The 17,819-nt window shown below is 41.4% G+C and overlaps 1 protein-coding gene across 4 annotated transcripts in view; it reads right to left on the bottom strand.

Annotated features, from left to right (window-relative positions):
* Positions 1-414: 414 nt before the first annotated feature.
* herc4 (HECT and RLD domain containing E3 ubiquitin protein ligase 4) overlaps positions 415-17,819 on the bottom strand; it is a 170,956-nt gene continuing 153,551 nt past the window's right edge. For 3 of the 4 annotated variants that reach the window (XM_068052414.1, XM_068052416.1, XM_068052415.1), the window contains exons 21-24: positions 7,597-7,679; positions 6,773-6,956; positions 2,673-2,775; positions 415-2,534 (exon numbers count right to left, since the gene is read on the bottom strand). In XM_068052414.1, coding sequence (XP_067908515.1) covers positions 2,326-2,534; positions 2,673-2,775; positions 6,773-6,956; positions 7,597-7,679 — 579 coding nt within the window. In that variant the 3' untranslated portion in view covers positions 415-2,325. Of the gene's footprint in view, positions 2,535-2,672; positions 2,776-6,772; positions 6,957-7,596; positions 7,680-17,819 lie in introns of those variants that run through there. The other variant, XR_010977042.1, reaches the window with a different exon arrangement.

The following is a 17,819-nucleotide window of genomic DNA, read 5'->3' as shown; positions in this document are numbered from 1 at the left end:
GTAAGCATAGTTGAAACTGTTTTGCATATTTTCCAACACAGCATATCCCCATAAAACAGATGTTTTCCTGAACAGAAGATGCAAATGAAACTTGCTGAAATTATCCCACCTAGTAGTGAGCTTCTGGTTGTGGATGGCCCATCTAATGGAGAATGTCCAAAGCAAGACAGTAAATAGGAAGACATATTTATCCAGGTTGTTCTCATATACCCATATCCTGGAAAGACTTGGCATTCTCTTTGATCTTGAAATAGCATTCACAATTTTGGAAAGAGAACGAGTGCATGGAGACGCATCTCAACAGAAAGAAATGTGATTCAATAGCATGGAGTGTTGTCTAGTCCCATTAACAGTTTTGTTTTTTTGAGCAATATGTTCAACTCTTACTAACTTAAAAAAAAAATGACCACAAAAACACAGCATCCCCTTTATTGATACCCAAGTGCTACAAAATAGAATGATAAATGATCAAACTTGCCAGAGGTACTGAGAATTCTGGTTAAAAACTAACAAAATTGGTATTCTATTTTAGTACAGTTATTGTAGCAAAAATACTAAATACTTAAAGGAAAGCAGTTTTCATAAGTTAGTGTACAAGTCCTCAGGAATTGAATAAAGATCCACACAATGTATATTAAGCTACAAGTTCTCAGCCTAGCTGCTGAGCATTCCTCATATGAAGAGATGCAATGTGTTTCGATATGAAACACAGTGTGACGCACATTTTGACAAAAGTGAAGCACCCGAATTGGGAAACTGGAGTTTCTATAACTAGGTCCTATATATTATATATATATATATTATAGTGTTCTGTCTTTCAGTATTTTATTTAACATTACACAATTTTATTTGATTTTTAAAAACTGAACATTTTCACTCATGCTTCTACTACAATTCTCTCAAATGTAACTACATTATGTTCACAGCCATTTATGATAAATACATATATTGTATGTAAAGGCCCACTCCTAGCTCTTAATGTCACATTTTTACTGAAATCACAGCATTACAGTAGGAAATATAATGATTATATAACAACCTTCAGAGAAATACAAGCAAGCTTAATTAAGGCAGTTGAAATATCTTTACTCAAAAGTGAAGTCTTTAATTCAAGGTTGTAACATATCTTTGATGGAGCAAGATAAAATCCAACAACACTCCGAACCTTACTAGAAAATAAAAATTACAGAATATTGACATTTCAAAATCAAGCCATAACACTTGAACAAATACACTGCATTTTTATATGGTAAAAATATTTTATCCTATAAATCTACAAGATAGCGATGGCTGTAGGAACAGTGCAAGTAACTCAGCACTACAGGGTCAAGTGAAATCCAAGACATTGGATCTCTGCCTTAGAAGTTTTAAATTCAAAATTCTTTTATCTTACTTTTGCATCTATTACAAAAATAATTTTAAGCTATTTCCTTAACGAACAATCACAATGTTCTCCCAAAGTTATCCCTTTGTTGAGACAGAGTCCTAGAAAAATAGTCTTAAGACCCAAAACTGCAATGGGAATTAATTTTATAGAGCAAGAATAGAGGGACCCTTTAAACTGTGATATTGGTTTCTGATTGTACTAATTTTTTTCTGGGAAGTTTTTGGAATTTTACTCTTCTTTGACACCATGTCTGTTACTTATTTCTGCACCTTTTCTTAGGCCGAATCAAAGTCTATGCCAAGATTCTGTTAGTAAACGAACTGAGCAGAATACTTAGGTCCATAATTAAAGTAATTATGCATATATTCATTTGTAGCAGTGAAAAAGGGGTGAACAAGGAGTTTAGAAGTAGACTTGTGAACATAGGCTCTTACGTACAGCATGCCAGTGCTGCCACATGTATATTTTCTCAATGCTTTTTCTGCATACCAAAAAGTGATTGTATTACAAAAGTCATAACACTATTTACTGATCTCGACTAGTCATAAAAGTACAACGTAATCTTAAGACAACTTAATTCACACTTGCCAACAAGTAATGAAAAAATTATAGGTGAATTTTTCATGCAATCATACTTCAGTCTCCCCATACTCTAGTTGACTTTGTATCTATAAGGCAATGTATTAGCGCCTCTTCTGATGTTATCAATTAGATCATTTACACCCATAATTTGTAAATATAATTTTAATATGGAGCATTAAATGTACATGATTCTATATAAATTGCTAAAATTAACACATAGCAAGCTCTTTACTGTATTTTTGCCAGTTCAATTACACACGACACAGCATTTCTTGCTAAATGTGTAATTTCCAAGGATTCAGCTTTTTACCCACAACTCAAAAAGCAAAAGGTGTGTGGATAAGATCTGCCTATTTTTACACCAAACTGAAGCCTTCATAATGATCTATGGCTTTAACAAGCTTGGTCCTAAGTGTTTCTTTGTCCTTGTATTTTGGCAGATCCAGAAGATTAAAGCAGGTGTGTGCCACTGGAAGGTAATTATCTCCACCTCCAGTTGGTTGAATGATAAATTTTAGGCTTTTCATTCCAAGAATTGGGATACGATCACTGCCAGTTAGAAACACTGTAAAATAATTGCAAAAAAAATCATTCTCAGATCCAACTAGTGCACAGAGAAGGAAGAGACTTAAAATAGGTAAAATCAGGAACAGTTAAGTGTCATAGTAATTCAACTAGTTCATCTATGCCTTTAAAGACTTACATAGAAAACGTTTTTTCTTTTCCAAAGGCAGTTCATGGAACACTTCCCAGAAGAGTTTGATGGTAGCATGATCTGCCCAGTATTCTCCTTTATATTCAGTATTCTATACAAAAAACACAAAGCTGCTTACTTGCAAAATCAACAACTTATAGATTAGAAAAAGTTACAATGTGGAACAAGCAAGTATTAGGTTGAATACTGTGTGGCTGGAAGGTCAACAGCAAAGATGGTCACATGCGACGAGATCAAAAACTGAAAATCAGCTGCCTGTGGAATTCCACAAGGGTTGATGTTTATCATTTTTAAGAGTGACTTGGCAGTACAGGATATTTTGAGCCGTCATAATTTTGTAAGATTTGGATGCAGTAGCCAATGATGCTAGAAACTGCGCAATAATCTAAAGGGATCGAGACAAACTAGGTCAATGGACAGAAAGGTAGCAGTGAGAATTCAACACAGGTAAGTGCAACATCATGAGATTACGCAAAAAGTAGTGACAATGTGGGTACATATTAAATAGAAACATTCCAAAATTATATAAATGGAAAATTAAAGCATGATGGACCTGGGGCTTTTTGGCTAAGTTGTTAAAATCAGTTTAGTTTCTCATGGGTGGTCAAGAAAACATATGGAATGTTAGTGTATACTTGGCCTTCATGAAAGCACATCTGGAGTATCATGTTGATCTCTATGTTACAGAAAGGATATATTAACGAAAGAAAGAGCCTTGCATTCATATAACATTTTTCACGATCTCAGGATGTCCCAAAACACTTTAAAGCCAAATAAAGTACTTTTAGAAGCGTAGTCACTGTTGTAGGAAATGCAACCACCTATTTTGCACAGTAAGGTCCCAAAAACATCAATGAGATACATGATCAGGCAATCTGACTTTTTAGGATATTGGTTGGGGGACAAATATTAGCTACCCTACATTTCTTTGTAATGGTTATCGGAGAGCTCTTATTTGCCACTTGAGAGGGCAGATGGAGCCTCAGTTTAATGTCTCATCTGATGGACAGATCCTCTGACAGTGCAGCACTCCTATAATGTCAGCTTGAATTATGGGCTCAAGTCCCTGTAGTGGGACTCGTAGCCACAGCCCTCTGACTCAGAGGCGAGTGCTACTTGCTGAGTTGTGGCTGACACCTTGCTGGAAGATGATGTTCAGAGGTTGGCTGTAGGCCAATTGCTCAACTTAGAGGGCTGGATTACAAAGAGGTGGTTTACCTCTGATTTTACTCTCAAGAGGACGACAAATGGGTCTTGAGAAAATTTTCACAGTAATGGAGAAATTAGATTCAGGAAAGCTTGACTGTGCCTGAACTGTGCCAAACTGAGTAAGATTGACATTACTTTGTCACAGACCCACAGATGACATGCACAAGAGCCTCTTAGATGGTCAAAAAGTACTTGCCAACATTGAGATATTTGGGTGATTTGTTACTGCAAATCAATACTCAAACTTTGGTACTGGTCAGTTCTAAGAATCTTCTTTTCTTCACTTAAGTACATGAAGCTCATTTCTTCTATATATGCTGATGACCTCACCACCACATCTCTGGACCCCTCCACTGTCTGATTTGTCACACTGCTTGACTGACATCTAATACTGGATGAGAAGAACTTTCCTTCAACTAAATATTGAGAAGACTGAAGTCATGGTCTTTGGTCCAGGTCACAAACTCCATTCCCTAGATACCATTTTCACTCCTGGCAGTGGTCTAAAACTGAGCTAGACCACTCTCAACCTTGGTGTTTTGTCTGATCCCGAGATGAGCTTCCGACCACATATCCGCGCCATCAAGACTGTTTACTTCCACCTCTAATACTGCCCACCTCTGACTCTGCTCATCTGCTGCTTAAACCCTCATCCATGCCTTTTGTTACTTCTAGACATGACTATTCCAATACTCTCCTGGCCAGCCTCCCACCTAGCATCCTATAAAATCTTGCACTCATCTAAAAGTCTGCTGCTCATTTCTTAACTTGCACCAAGTCCCGTTCATTTATCACCTGTGCTTGCTGGTTCCCGGTCTGAATGCCTCAATTAAAAAATTTACATCCTTGTTTTCAAATCCCTTCATGGCAGCATCCCTCCCAGCTATAACCTCCTCTAGGCCGACAAACCTTTGAGATCTCTGCACTCCTCTAATTCTGGCTTCCTGCGCCTCCTCAACCTTAATCACTCCACCACTGGTGGACATGCTTTCAGCTGCCTTGGCCCGAAAGCTCTAATTCTCTCCCTAAACCTCTCTCTTCTCCTTGAAGATGCTCCTTATAAGGTACCTTTTTGACCAAACTTTTGGTTATGTGTCCCAATATCTCCTATGACTCGGTCAAAAATATATTTTATTACTAACGCTCTTAAGCGCCTTGCAAAATTTTGCCACGTTAAAGGCACTATACAAACTGCAAATTGTTGTTAAAGGTAGCTTGGTTAAGGTAGATACTGAAGCCACAGATGGGACCAGTAAGTCTATGACTCTATAAGTGGTTCCTTAATGCAAAAAGCACAAGATTTAGAAGACTGACACACTAGAGTGTAAGTTAGTATCAATTAGCATTGGTCAACTATCCACTGCCACTCAATCTCTAACTGGTCATCAGTTAGGTCAATTTAAGACACCAGTGGTTTTTGTATTAAGAGTCAGTACCACCTGGTATAGGTTGAGAACCCCTGTTAAATTTAAGGCTGTGCTTGCTGACAATGCAACCACTAGGTGGTGCAGTACATGTGCAAATGCAGCCTCATTGACTGAAACGTCACTGTCTCCGACATCTCAGGCAGATGCCAGTAATAAAAATGGCGCTGCTCAATTTAACATAAAAACCGAAATAAATCCAAACCCCCTCACCCCTCAATGGCTGCTTCCACACACTCGTGATCGCAGCTTGTTCCCCGCTCCCTCCTGCGATCGCCGCCTCAATCGTCACATTCAGTTTTCCGCTCCCTCCTGCGATTGCCGCTTCTCTTCCTCGCTCCTCCATCCCGCATTCTCTCCCATGCCCATCTGCTTGCCGTTCTCTCCACTGCCTGGAGAAGCGGTAAGCGGAGTGCTAGTGGAAAGCCGGGAAGCAAGTGGCAGGATGGAACAGCAAGCAGTTGGTAGTGTCGGGATGCAGCGGCGAGCAGTCTTTATTTTTATTTTTTTAAAATTTAGAGATACAGCACTGAAACAGGCCCTTCGGCCCACCGAGTCTGTGCCGACCATCAACCACCCATTTATACTAATCCTGCGTTAATCCCATATTCCTACCCCATCCCCACCTTCCCTCAATTCCCCTACCACCTACCTATACTAGGGGCAATTTATAATAGCCAATTTACCTATAAACCTGCAAGTCTTTGGCTGTGGGAGGAAATCGGAGAACTTGGCGAAAACCCATGCGGTCACAGGGAGAACTTGCAAACTCCACACAGGCAGCACCCAGAATCAAACCATGGTCGCTGGAGCTGTGAGGCTGCGGTGCTAACCACTGCGCCGCCCCTGTCTTGAGCAGGTGGGCGCAGGAGAGAATGGCAGGAGGGAGTGGGGAAGAGAAGCGGTGATTGAAGCGTGATTGTGGCAGGGAGCAGGGAAAGAGAAGTGGCGACTGAGGCGCCAATTGTGGGAGGGAGCGGGTTACTGTTGGAGGGGATGCAGGTGGCAATCGTGGCCATTGAGGGGTGAAGCAACACTCAGATGTCATTACATCGGACGTCATTACATGTTGACGTGCACATGCACGAATCCGGATTGGCAGGCTGGCAAATGTTCAGACGCACTGATGGTGCAGCAATCACTCTGTGCATGCTCTGCATTGTCAGGAGACACTCCGTAAATTTAATAAGATTTTCTATCATGACTTGCTGAGGCATATTCTGGATGTTAGCAATTGCCAAGTGTTGTACATTTAGCATATAAAGATGCGACAAGAAACCTGCGATGCTAGTTGGTAGCACCGTACCTATTCAATGAAGTTGGAATCTTACTAGCATGGCAACAAAGATAATCTGTTACATCCCTCACTACTGACATCCTTCATTTTGAAGATTGCAAAATTTGCAACAAATATGCTCATTCATCTGGAGTGGTCACATGGAGTATAGCACTAACCTTTTCCCATTCGTTCCAGTCATAATTTGTGTTTCCAATCACCATTGCCTGCAATTCATTAGGCTGGAAGAGCTGAAGTACCTTTCCTCCACACACTTTGTGAAAGCCTTCATAGAAACCATCAAATAAAGCAGCAATTGACTTGTTGAACACATAGTCCACATATGCATCCACAAATTCATGTCTGGAAAAATATGAACATTTCTTAAGCAACTTATGCACATATGTTGACACCGGAGTAAACGTTCAACTACATAGACAGACCATTTCCTTTATTAAAGTTTTCAAAAACTCACAATAAATTATAATTTTGAGCCTAGTCGACATTTATCATACCCAGTTGCACTGCACTATATAGTAGAGTCTGGAACTTTTTCCAAGAATGGGTATTAGGATATACTGCCTGGCTGCAGCAGTGTTGCAAGAGGGAAAGTGAGCACTTCATAACTGTATACTCAAGTCTCTAGCTGCCAGTGAAAGTGCTCTTTATATCTGGCTGCACTCCTCTCTACATGCAGTCTACTGGTCTCCCAACCTATGTGTAAACTCTCAGATAAGTGAGAATGCAGATAACTAAAGAATTGATCATTATTCTTTCACTATCATTTTAATCCATTTACAGATGATCATTTTCATAATATTGTAAAGTCAAACATTCATGCCCCAACACATTGTTTAGTGACTACATAAAACTTCAAACTGCTATTTAATACAATTATTCGAATCATCAATGGGTCATTTGTGAATAGCATGAAAGCTGTTACAAAAATATATGCTGCGGCTTTCACTTTTTTTCTGCAGTGTATCGAAACAAGTTTTCTTACCTGTTATGTTTAGTGACAGGAATATTGGTGCCATCCGGAACCAACTCTTTAATTTCTGTTACACCAAACTTTTCCACTGCAATCTATTTAAATGGATAGAGAATTGAAAGAAAATGTAAAATGCTAACAAATCTTAAAACATTAACTCAAATATTGTGCCAGGATGTTCTCAGAACACAAGAACTCTACCCTATACAAGGCTATAAGGATTTGCTAAATATCCTGGTTTTATTTATGAACATTTGTTTTAATTTCAGGTTTCCGGCCTTTTCTCCCTTTTTTCTTTACAAGATTCTAGACGCGTCAAAACAAAATACAGAAGAGCATATTGTCTTCAGTACTTAATATGCCACCAATGCAACAATGTGGGATTTAAAGTTTTAGATGCATTAGGAGGTCACCTTTTCAGTGAATGCCAATCTCCTTAAATACAAAGAGTGAACAGTGCAGGAAACAGAACCCCTAATGTTAAAATACAATAGAAACATGTATGTAAAAAGCAGCACCACTAACATATAACTCCATCAATACTGAACACTACACTTGAATAAAAATCAAATTAGTTATGAGGTCTAAATTAGCTAATCATTAAGTTACTAAGATTAAAATATGTACAGTTTTGGACAATAGTAATTAAGCATGATATTGGTTTTGTGATCAAAGACTCAATTAAAAACAGGGGTGAAAACATCTGCAAATTAAGTCATCAAAAACTGGTTGCAATTCTGGAAATGTGTATCAGTTCCTACTTTAAACAGCAATCCAATATATGTGCAAAAGCCATGACACTTGTAATTTAATTCGAAATACAAGTGTTATTACAGATATTTAGCACCTTTGATTGCATGAAACGTCATTGGTGTAACCAATTTAATGAAGATTCCCAACACTGAGCTGCAGTGACATATACACCTAGGTTCCTCAGTTTCTGCACCCACATTAGAATTGTACCCTTTACTTTTTATTGTCTCTCCATGTTCTTCCAACCAAAATGAATCATTTCACATTTCTCTGCATTGAACTTCATCTGCCACCTGTCTACCCATTCCACCAACTTGTCTCTGCCCTTTTGAAGTTCTACACTGCCCTCCTTACAGTTCACAATGCTTCCAAGTTTCGTATCATCTGCAAACTTTGAAATTGTGCCCTGTACACCAAGGTCTAGGTCATTAATATATATCAGGAAAAGCAAGGGTCCCAACACTGATCCCTAGGGAACTCCACTACAAACCTTACTCAAGCCCGAAAAACATCCATTAAGCACTGGTCTTTGCTTCCTGTCACTCAGCCAATTTCACACCCATGTTGCTACCGTCCATTTTATTCCATGAGCTAGGGGTCTGCTCACAAGTCTATTGTGTGGCACTGTATCAAACACCTTTTGAAAGTCCATGTACACCACATCAACAGCATTGCCCTCATCAACCCTCTCTGCTAGCTCCTCAAAAAACTCCAGCAAGTTAGTTAAACATGATTTTCCCTGAAGAAATCCATGCTGGCTTTCCTTAATTAACTTGCATGTATCCATGTGACTATTGATTTTGTCCCGAATTACTTTTTCCAGAAGTTTTCCCACCACCGAAGTTAAACTGAGTGCCCTATAGTTGCTGGCTTATCTTTACACCCTTTTTTGAACAAGGGTGTAATGTTTGCAATTCTCCAGTCTTCTGGCACCACCAGAGTCTAAGGAGGAGTGAAAAATTATGGCCAGTGCCTCTGCAATTTCCACCCTTACTTCACTCAGTATCCTTGGATGCATCTCATCTGTTCCTGGTACTTTATCCACTACAGACAGACTATCTAATACTTCCTCTATCAATTTTAAATTCCTGTAGTGTCCGACTTACCTCCTCTTTCAACATTACCAAGGAAGAAGATACAACCCAGGCAAAGACAGATGCAAAGTATTCATTTAATACCTCAGCTATGCCCTCTGCCTCCATGTGTAAATCCCCTTTCTGGTCCCTAATCGGTCCCACTCCTCCTTTACCACCCTTTTACTACTTATATGCCTATAGAAAATTTGGGATTTCCTTTAATACTGGCTGCCTGTCTTTTCATGCTCTCTTTCTTCTCTCATTTGCTTTTTCACTTCCCCTCTGGACCTTCTATATTCAGCCTGGTTCTCAATAGTATTTTCTACCTGGCATGTGTCATATTCTTACCCGGGATTGCTCTTTGCCCTTTTCCATAGTCAGCCTAAACCTTATGATAGAATGATCACTATCCCCTAAATGTTCTCCTACTGATACGTGATCCACTTGGCCCACCTCATTTCCAAGAACCAGGTTGAGCAGTGCCTCCTTTCTCGTTGGACGAGCAACATACTGTTGTAGAAAATTTTCCTGAACACACTCGAGGAACTCTTGCCCTTCACAATACTATTATCCCAGTCTATGTTTGGATAATTAAAGTCCCCCATTATAACTACCCTCTAATGTTTGCACCCCTCTAATTTCCTTGCAAATACATTCCTCCACATCCTTCTCACTAGCTGGTGGCCTATACACAACACCGAGCAATGTAACTGCACCTTTTTTGTTCCTTCGCTCTAGCCAAATTGATTCTGTCCTCGACCCCTCTGGGACATCCTTTTTCTTCAGCACTATAATGCTCTACTCAATTAATACTGCTACCCCTCCCCATTTTTTCCCTTTCTTATCTTTCCTGAATACAAGGTAGTTAACACCCAGTCCTGCCCTTCTTTGAGCCAGGTCTCTGTTATAGCCACATCATATTTCCACATGGCAATCTGCACCTGTACCTCACCAGACTTATTAAGCACACTCCATGCATTAACATACATGCACATTAATTCTGAATCAGACTTGATTACATTCTCCCTTACTCTGACCCCACCTAATAACTTAGTCTTCCCTACTCTCGTGATATCTATCTCCCCCAGTATTGTGTGCACCTTGGTATTCCTCTCTAAATTTGCTCCTGGTTCCCACACCCCAGCCAAGTTACCAGTTTTGTTTCCCTCCAATTTGACCTCCCTCTCAGGTTCCCATTCTCCTGACAATTTAGTTTAAACCCTCCCAAACAGCACTAGCAAATGTCCTTGTGAGGATATTTGTCCCAGTCCTGCTGAGATGCAACCCGTCCATCGTATACAAGTCCCTCCTGCCCCAGAACTGGTCCCAATGTCTCAGAATTCTGATGCCCTCCCTCCTACACCAGTGCTCCAGCCACATGTTCAATCGCTCAGTTCTCTTATTCCTATGCCCATTTGCATGTGGCACTGGGAGTAATCCTGAGATTAAGGCTTTTGAGGTCCTGCTTTTTAATCTCCTTCCTAGCTCCCTAAAATCTGCTTTCAGGATCTCATTCTTACCTATATCATTAGTACCAATGTGGACCACGACCTCCGGCTGTTCAGCCTCCCCCAGAAGAATGTCCTGCAGATCTCCGTGATATCCTTGACCCTGGCACCAGGGAGGCAACACACCACCCTGGAGTCACGTTTACTGCCGCAGAAATTCCCGTCTGTTCCCCTAACTAAAATCCCCTATCACTATTGCTCTTACACTTCTCTTCCTCCCCTCCTGTGCAGCTGAGCCACCTGTGGTGCCACAAACTTGGCTCTGACTGCACTCCTCTGAGGAACCATCACCCTCACCAGTATCCAAAATGGAAAACCAATTAGAGAGTGAGATCATATCAGGGGACTTCTGCACCACCTGCCTGGTTCTCTTAGACTGCCTGGCGGTCACCCATTCCCTATCTGCCTGCATGCTCTTAACCTGTGGTGTGACCATCTCCCTCAATGTGCTACCCACCTTGCGGATGCACAACAGTGACTCCAGCCACCGCTCAAGTTCTGAAACCTGGAGCTCAAGTTTCTGCAACCAGTGACACTTCCTGCAGATGTGTTTGACTTCCCACATGTCACTCAGCAGAGCTGCCCTGCCATACCTTAACTTTCCAGACTATTTCTTACAAGTAGAATAGCTGACCAGGTATTCACCAAACAGCTCCTTCCACTGCACTGAAGCAGGAACCAAATATTGGAGGGTTAAAAAAGCAGAAATAAAAAGTAGAAAAATGGAGCACCTCCTCCCCACTTCACTTGATTCTCCACACTCAGGTTGCAATCTGCACTCCGTTTCGGCTCATAACATTTACAGCACTTCCTTACTTATCCAAATCAGTCACTTCTTCAAAAACACATTTCATTTGTCAAAACATAGTTGTCTTTATTCATCCCATGACTAATTTTATATTGAATTACAGATTCCAATAGTTTTCATCCACAATTGATGCCAGACAAACTGCTGTACAAATACAAAAGCAAAACACTGTGCATGAAAAACAGAAACGCTGGAAATGCTTCATCCTTCACACTCTAAAGGAGGTTTGAAAATTTGTGACAACTGACTGTAATCCCTTCACTGACTTCTTCCAATAGTCTAGGGTACATACTATCAGGACTCGACTTATTCATGACGAGTTCTACTACTTCTTTCATATCCATTTCCTTTTCAAGATAGCTCTTCGATTCTCTCTTTCTCTTTGGCCTCCTTGTCTCGAGAGACAATGGGTAAGCGCCTGGAGGTGGTCAGTGGTTTGTGAAGCAGCGCCTGGAGTGACAGACTCTTCCACAGGTGCTGCAGATAAATTTGGTTGTCGGGGCTGGTACACAGTTGGCTTTCTCCTTGCGTTTCTGTCTTTTTTCCTGCCAACTGCTAAGTCTCTTCGACTCGCCACTCTTTAGCCCCGCCTTTATGGTTGCCCGCCAGCTCTGGCGATCGCTGGCAACTGACTCCCATGACTTGTGATCAATGTCACAGGACTTCATGTCGAGTTTGCAGACGTCTTTAAAGCGGAGATAAGGACGGCCGGTGGGTCTGATACCAGTGACGAGCTCACTGTACAATGTGTCCTTGGGGATCCTGCCATCTTCCATGCGGCTCACATGGCCAAGCCATCTCGGGCGCCGCTGGCTTAGTCGGGTGTATATGCTGGGGATGTTGGCCGCCTCGAGGACTTCTGCGTTGGAGATACGGTCCTGCCACCTGAAGCCAAGGATTCTCCGGAGGCAGCGAAGATGGAATGAATTGAGACGTCGCTCTTGGCTGATGTACGTTGTCCAGGCCTCGCTGCCATAGAGCAAGGTACTGAGGACACAGGCTTGATACACTTGGACTTTTGTGTTCTGTGTCAGTGCGCCATTTTCCCACACTCTCTTGGCCAGTCTGGACATAACAGAGGAAGCCTTTCCCATGCGCTTCTTCTATACCCTCTCTATTATACCTACTGTTACGGTCACGTGGTGAGAGGCATGGATGGTTCCCACTGTTCAGCTCCCAACTGATCGCAGCAAGTGTTTTTGTTACTAGGGTCTTCACCCCCCACCCCCCCCTTTGTTTTATTTATCAAATAAACAGACAGCGATTGATTTTCTTGTAGGTTTAAAACAGAAGATTAATTATTTATTGAGAAACACTCATTACCCTGAAATTGTTGCAACCGCACCCACACATGCATTCACTCGTGCACACACACGCACGCACAAGACAGATAGAGAGGAAAAGGTAAGTGATTTGAAGTGAGGTACGTTTTCGGGGTTCACGGTACACCTGTTGAATCTTCTCGGAGGTCAATTTCACTTTAACGTTGCAGACCTGGGTTGTTTGTAGATTTCTCTGTTGTTTGAAATTTCAGTCTTAAGACAGGATCACTTTCAGTTCTCTGCTGTACAAGTTGAAGTGTAGAACTCACTGAAGGGCACCGGTCTTTTTGCTTACTGGATTTCTCCCAGCTCTCAGCTGGTCAGGCTTTCGTGATGTTTGTCCTGGGTCTCCCCCACACCCCCTCTCTTTCTCTCTCTCTCTCTCCCGAGAGCTACTGTTAAGGTCAAAATGGTATCGCATCTTGCCTCTGTTGGGAGACAAAGATCTTCCTCTCTGTGATGACTGACAATGGCCCAGGATGTGGCTACTTCAACCTTCTTTGTTTCAAAAGTATCCATTCAGTTCAGAAATGTCTCGATGGGTTCAGTATGGGCGTAATTAACAACTTTTAGCTTAGAATGTATCCTTTTGTCCTTGCCAGACAGCAAGACAGTTTGAATATACAGTGTGACCTTTGTGGCTATTTTTGAAGCACATTGTCCACTTTTTAAAGGAAGAGTCAATTTTTATAACTCTTCAATTTGAGTTCTGCATTTTCAATTGCTGCACTTTGCGTGAGCATGACACTATATTCTCACTTCTATCATTTCTAAACAATGTAAAGTATTTAATATCTCCACATAGCTTCATCCTCCAAAATTGGGCTCATTCCTTCACGTTCCTGGGCTCCCACTACTGCATTTGCTACTTTTACTGCTCAGTTTATTAAGGCCAGATCCCTTATCAAACTGAACTCTGCCTTTTTCTAACTACCCTCATCTGTGACTCTTCATTGTGCTTTTCTATTCTTACATTGAGCCTAATTATTTTGTGGTCAGTATTTCCCAACTGCTTTATTATCAGTTATTTGACAAATATCCTTGCAGGAAGGTTTGCTAGTGCTGTTGAGGATGGTTTAAACTAGATTGGCAGGGGGATCGGAACCTGAGGGCAGTTTCAGACAGGACAAATTCAGAGCAGGGAACGGGAGACAGAAAATTAGTGAGTGACTCTGAAAAACAAAAGAAGCAAAGGTTAAAAAATGTAAGCACAGGAATTTGTCAGTGTTAAAAGGTATTTATTTAAATGCGAGGAGTATAGCAAATAAAGCCGATGAGCTGAGGGCACAGATAGATACATGGCAGCGTGATATCACTGCTATAACGGAAACTAGGCTTAAAGAGGGGCACAAATGGCAGCTCAACATCCATGGATAGAGTTTTCAGGCAGGATAGAGAGGGGGATTAAAAAAGGAGGGGGATGTAGCATTATTGGTTAAAGATTCAATTACAGCTGTCAGGAGGGATGATATGCTAAATGAATCAAATGAGGCCATATGGATTGAGCTCAGAAATAAAAAAAAGGGGTAGCCCCACTCCTAGGCATGTACTATAGACCCCAAATAGTGAGAGGGAGATCGAAGAACAAATATGTAGGCAAATTTCTGAGTGGAAAAACAATAGGGCAATAATAATTGGGGATTTCAACTACCCCAATATCAACTAGGATACAATGTGAATGGCAGACAGAGCACAAAATTCTTGAACTGCATTCAAGAGAACTTTTTTTAGCATGTACAAAGCCCAACGAGAGAGGGGCACAATTCTAGATTTAGTCTTAGGAAATGAAGCTGGACAAGTGGATGAAGTAGCAGTGGGTGACCATAATACAGTTAGATTTAGCATTATTATGGAAAAGGACTAAGATAGAACAGAAGTAAAAGTTCTAAATTGGAGGAAGGCAGATTTTACAAAGCTGAGGGGTGATCTGGCAAAAGTGGTTTGGATACAGCTACTTGAAGGAAAATTAGTGGCAAACCAGTGGGAGGCAGTCAAAACCAAGATACTACAGGCACACTGTAGACATATCCCCACAAAGATAAAGGGTGGTACTGCCAAATCCAGAGGCCCCTGGTTATCCAGAAGCATACAGGGTAAGATAAAGCAGAAAAAGAAAGCTTATGACAGTCACAAAAACTTAATACTTTAGAAAGTGCAGGGGTGAAGTAAAAAAGGAAATCAGGAAAGCAAAGAGAGGACATGAAAAAATATTGGCAGGTAAAATCAAGGAAAACGCAAAGATGTTTTATCAGTATATTAAGAGCAGGGCCTAAAAGAGATGTACAAGGGAACTTATGCATGGATGCAGAAGATGTGGGCAGGGTTCTTAATGAGTTTTTTGTCTCTGTCTTCACAAAGGAGAGGGATGATGCAGACATTGTAGTTAAACAGGAGGAGTGTGAAATATTAGATACAATAAGCATAATGAGAGGGGAAGTACTAGAGGGCCTGACATCCTTGAAAGTGGATAAATCACTAGGGCTGGATGGATTGTATCACAGGCTGTTAAAGAAGCCAGGGAAGAAATAGCAGATGCTGAGGATCGTGCTAAATACAGGCGAGATACCAGAGGACAGGAGGTCTGCGAACGTTGTACTATTGTTTGAAAAAGGTGGGAGGGATAGGCCAAATAATTATCAGCCAGTCAGTCTGACCTTGGTGGTGGCAAATTATTAGAATCAATTCTCAGATAGGATAAACTGTTACTTAGAAAGGCATGGGTTAATCACGGATAGTCAACATGGATTTGTTAAGGGAAGGTTGTGTCTTACTAATTGAGTTGTTTGAGGCAGTAACAAGGATAACTGGTGAGGGTAGTGCAGTGGATGTGGTCTACACGGATCTTAGTAAGGCATCTGACAAGGTCCCACATGGCAGACTGGTCAGAAAAGTAAAAGCCCATGGGATACAGGGGAATATGGCGAGTTGGATCCAAAATTGGCTCAGTGACAGTAAACAAAGGGTAATGGTCGACGGATGTTTTTGCGAATGGAAAGCGGTTTCCAGTGGCTTTCAACAGGGTTCAGTGTTGGGCCCCTTGCTGTTAGTGGTATATGTTAATTTGGACTTAAATGTGGGAGGTATGATTGGGAACTTTGCAGATGACACAAAAATTGGCCATCTAGTTGATCGTGAAGAGGATAGCTGTAGACTCCAGAATTATATCAATGGTTTGGTTGAGTGGACAGAAAAGTGGAAAATGGGATTCAATCCGGAGAAGTGTGAGGTAATGCATTTGGGGAGGGCAAACAAAGCAAGGGAATACACAATAAATGGGAGGATATTGAGAGGGGTAGAGGAAGTGAGAGACCTTGGAATGCATGTCCACAGGTCCCTGAAGGTGGCAGGACAAGATAAAGCGAAGGCGGAAATTCTTTTTTATTCATTCATGGGATGTGAGCATCGCTGGCTAGGCCAGCATTTACTGCCCATCCCTAATTGCCCTCGAGAAGATGGTGGTGAGTTGCCTTCTTGAACCGTTGCAGTCCATTTTGGGTAGGTATATCCATGGTGCTGTTATGGAATGCTTTCCTTTATTGGCTGAGGTACAGAATACAAAAGCAGGGATGTAATGCTGGAACTGTCTAAATGCTGGTTAGGCCACAGCTGGAGTATTGCATACAGTTCTGGTCACCACAGTACAGGAAGGACATAATTCGCTGGAGAAAGTACAGAGGGGATTTACAAGAATGTTGCCAGGGCTGGAAAATTGCAGCTATGAGGACAGATTGGATAGACTAGTAGAACAGAGGAGGCTGAGGGGTGACTTAATTGAGGGGTGACTTAATTGAGGGGTACAAAATTGTGAGGGGCCTAGATAGAGTAGACAGGAAGGACATGTTTACCCTAGCGGAGAGGTCAATTACAAGGGGACACTGATTTAAGGTGATTGGCAGTAGGATTAGAGGGGACATGAGGAAAAACCTGGTCACCCAGAGGATGGTGGGTTTCTGGAATTTGCTGCTTGGATCGGTGGAGGTGGCAGAAACCCTCAACTCATTTAAAAAGGTACTTGGACATGCATGGCTACGGACCAGGTGCTGAAAGGTGGGATTAGAATGGGTGGCTAGTTTCATCAGGCAGTGCAGACATGATGGGCTGAATGGCCTCTTCCTGTGCCGTAACGTTTCTGTGGTTCTATGGTTGACTCACTTCAACTCCTAGAACTAAATCGAGCAATGCGTATTTCATTACTGGACTAGAAACACACTGATACAAGAAGCAATTTGGGGTGTATTCTGCAAAGCATTCTCCACTTTGCCCACATGCAGTAATTTTATTCCAGTCTATCTTGTAACAGTTAAAATCTCCCACAATGACCCTTCTGTACTTGTATATCTTTGAACTGCAGCGAGCTCCCATTCACTCATAACCACAGTTTGGTGGCCTTATAATACACACTAGAAACGGTACCATTTCCCTTCCCATTTCTATGCTCCATCCATATAAAATCTGTCTGAGCACTATAACAGCAGGGCTACCTTGGTATAGAATCCTTCACTATCCACCCACCCAGTTATCGTTCCTGAAAATGGCAGAAACAAGAAAATGTCCCAAAACAAGCCCCGTCTCCATTACAACTACAATACAACCCTCCATAGTTATTAATGCTTCTAACTGCCCAATTTTGCCTTCAATGCCTCGTACATTCACATAAATGCCACTCAATCCTGACTTTTTTTTTTGCAGCATTGACCTTTTTTTCTGGTTTTCTCATCTAATTTTTGATATTTCTTGCTTCCTCTACAATATGTTCCCAAATTTAAAA

This window comes from Heterodontus francisci, chromosome 20 (assembly GCF_036365525.1).
Source record: "Heterodontus francisci isolate sHetFra1 chromosome 20, sHetFra1.hap1, whole genome shotgun sequence".
In the NCBI taxonomy this organism is placed as follows: Eukaryota; Metazoa; Chordata; class Chondrichthyes; order Heterodontiformes; family Heterodontidae; genus Heterodontus; species Heterodontus francisci.
Note: the sequence above shows the minus strand (reverse complement) of the source record. Positions and strands in the feature narration are given on the sequence as shown.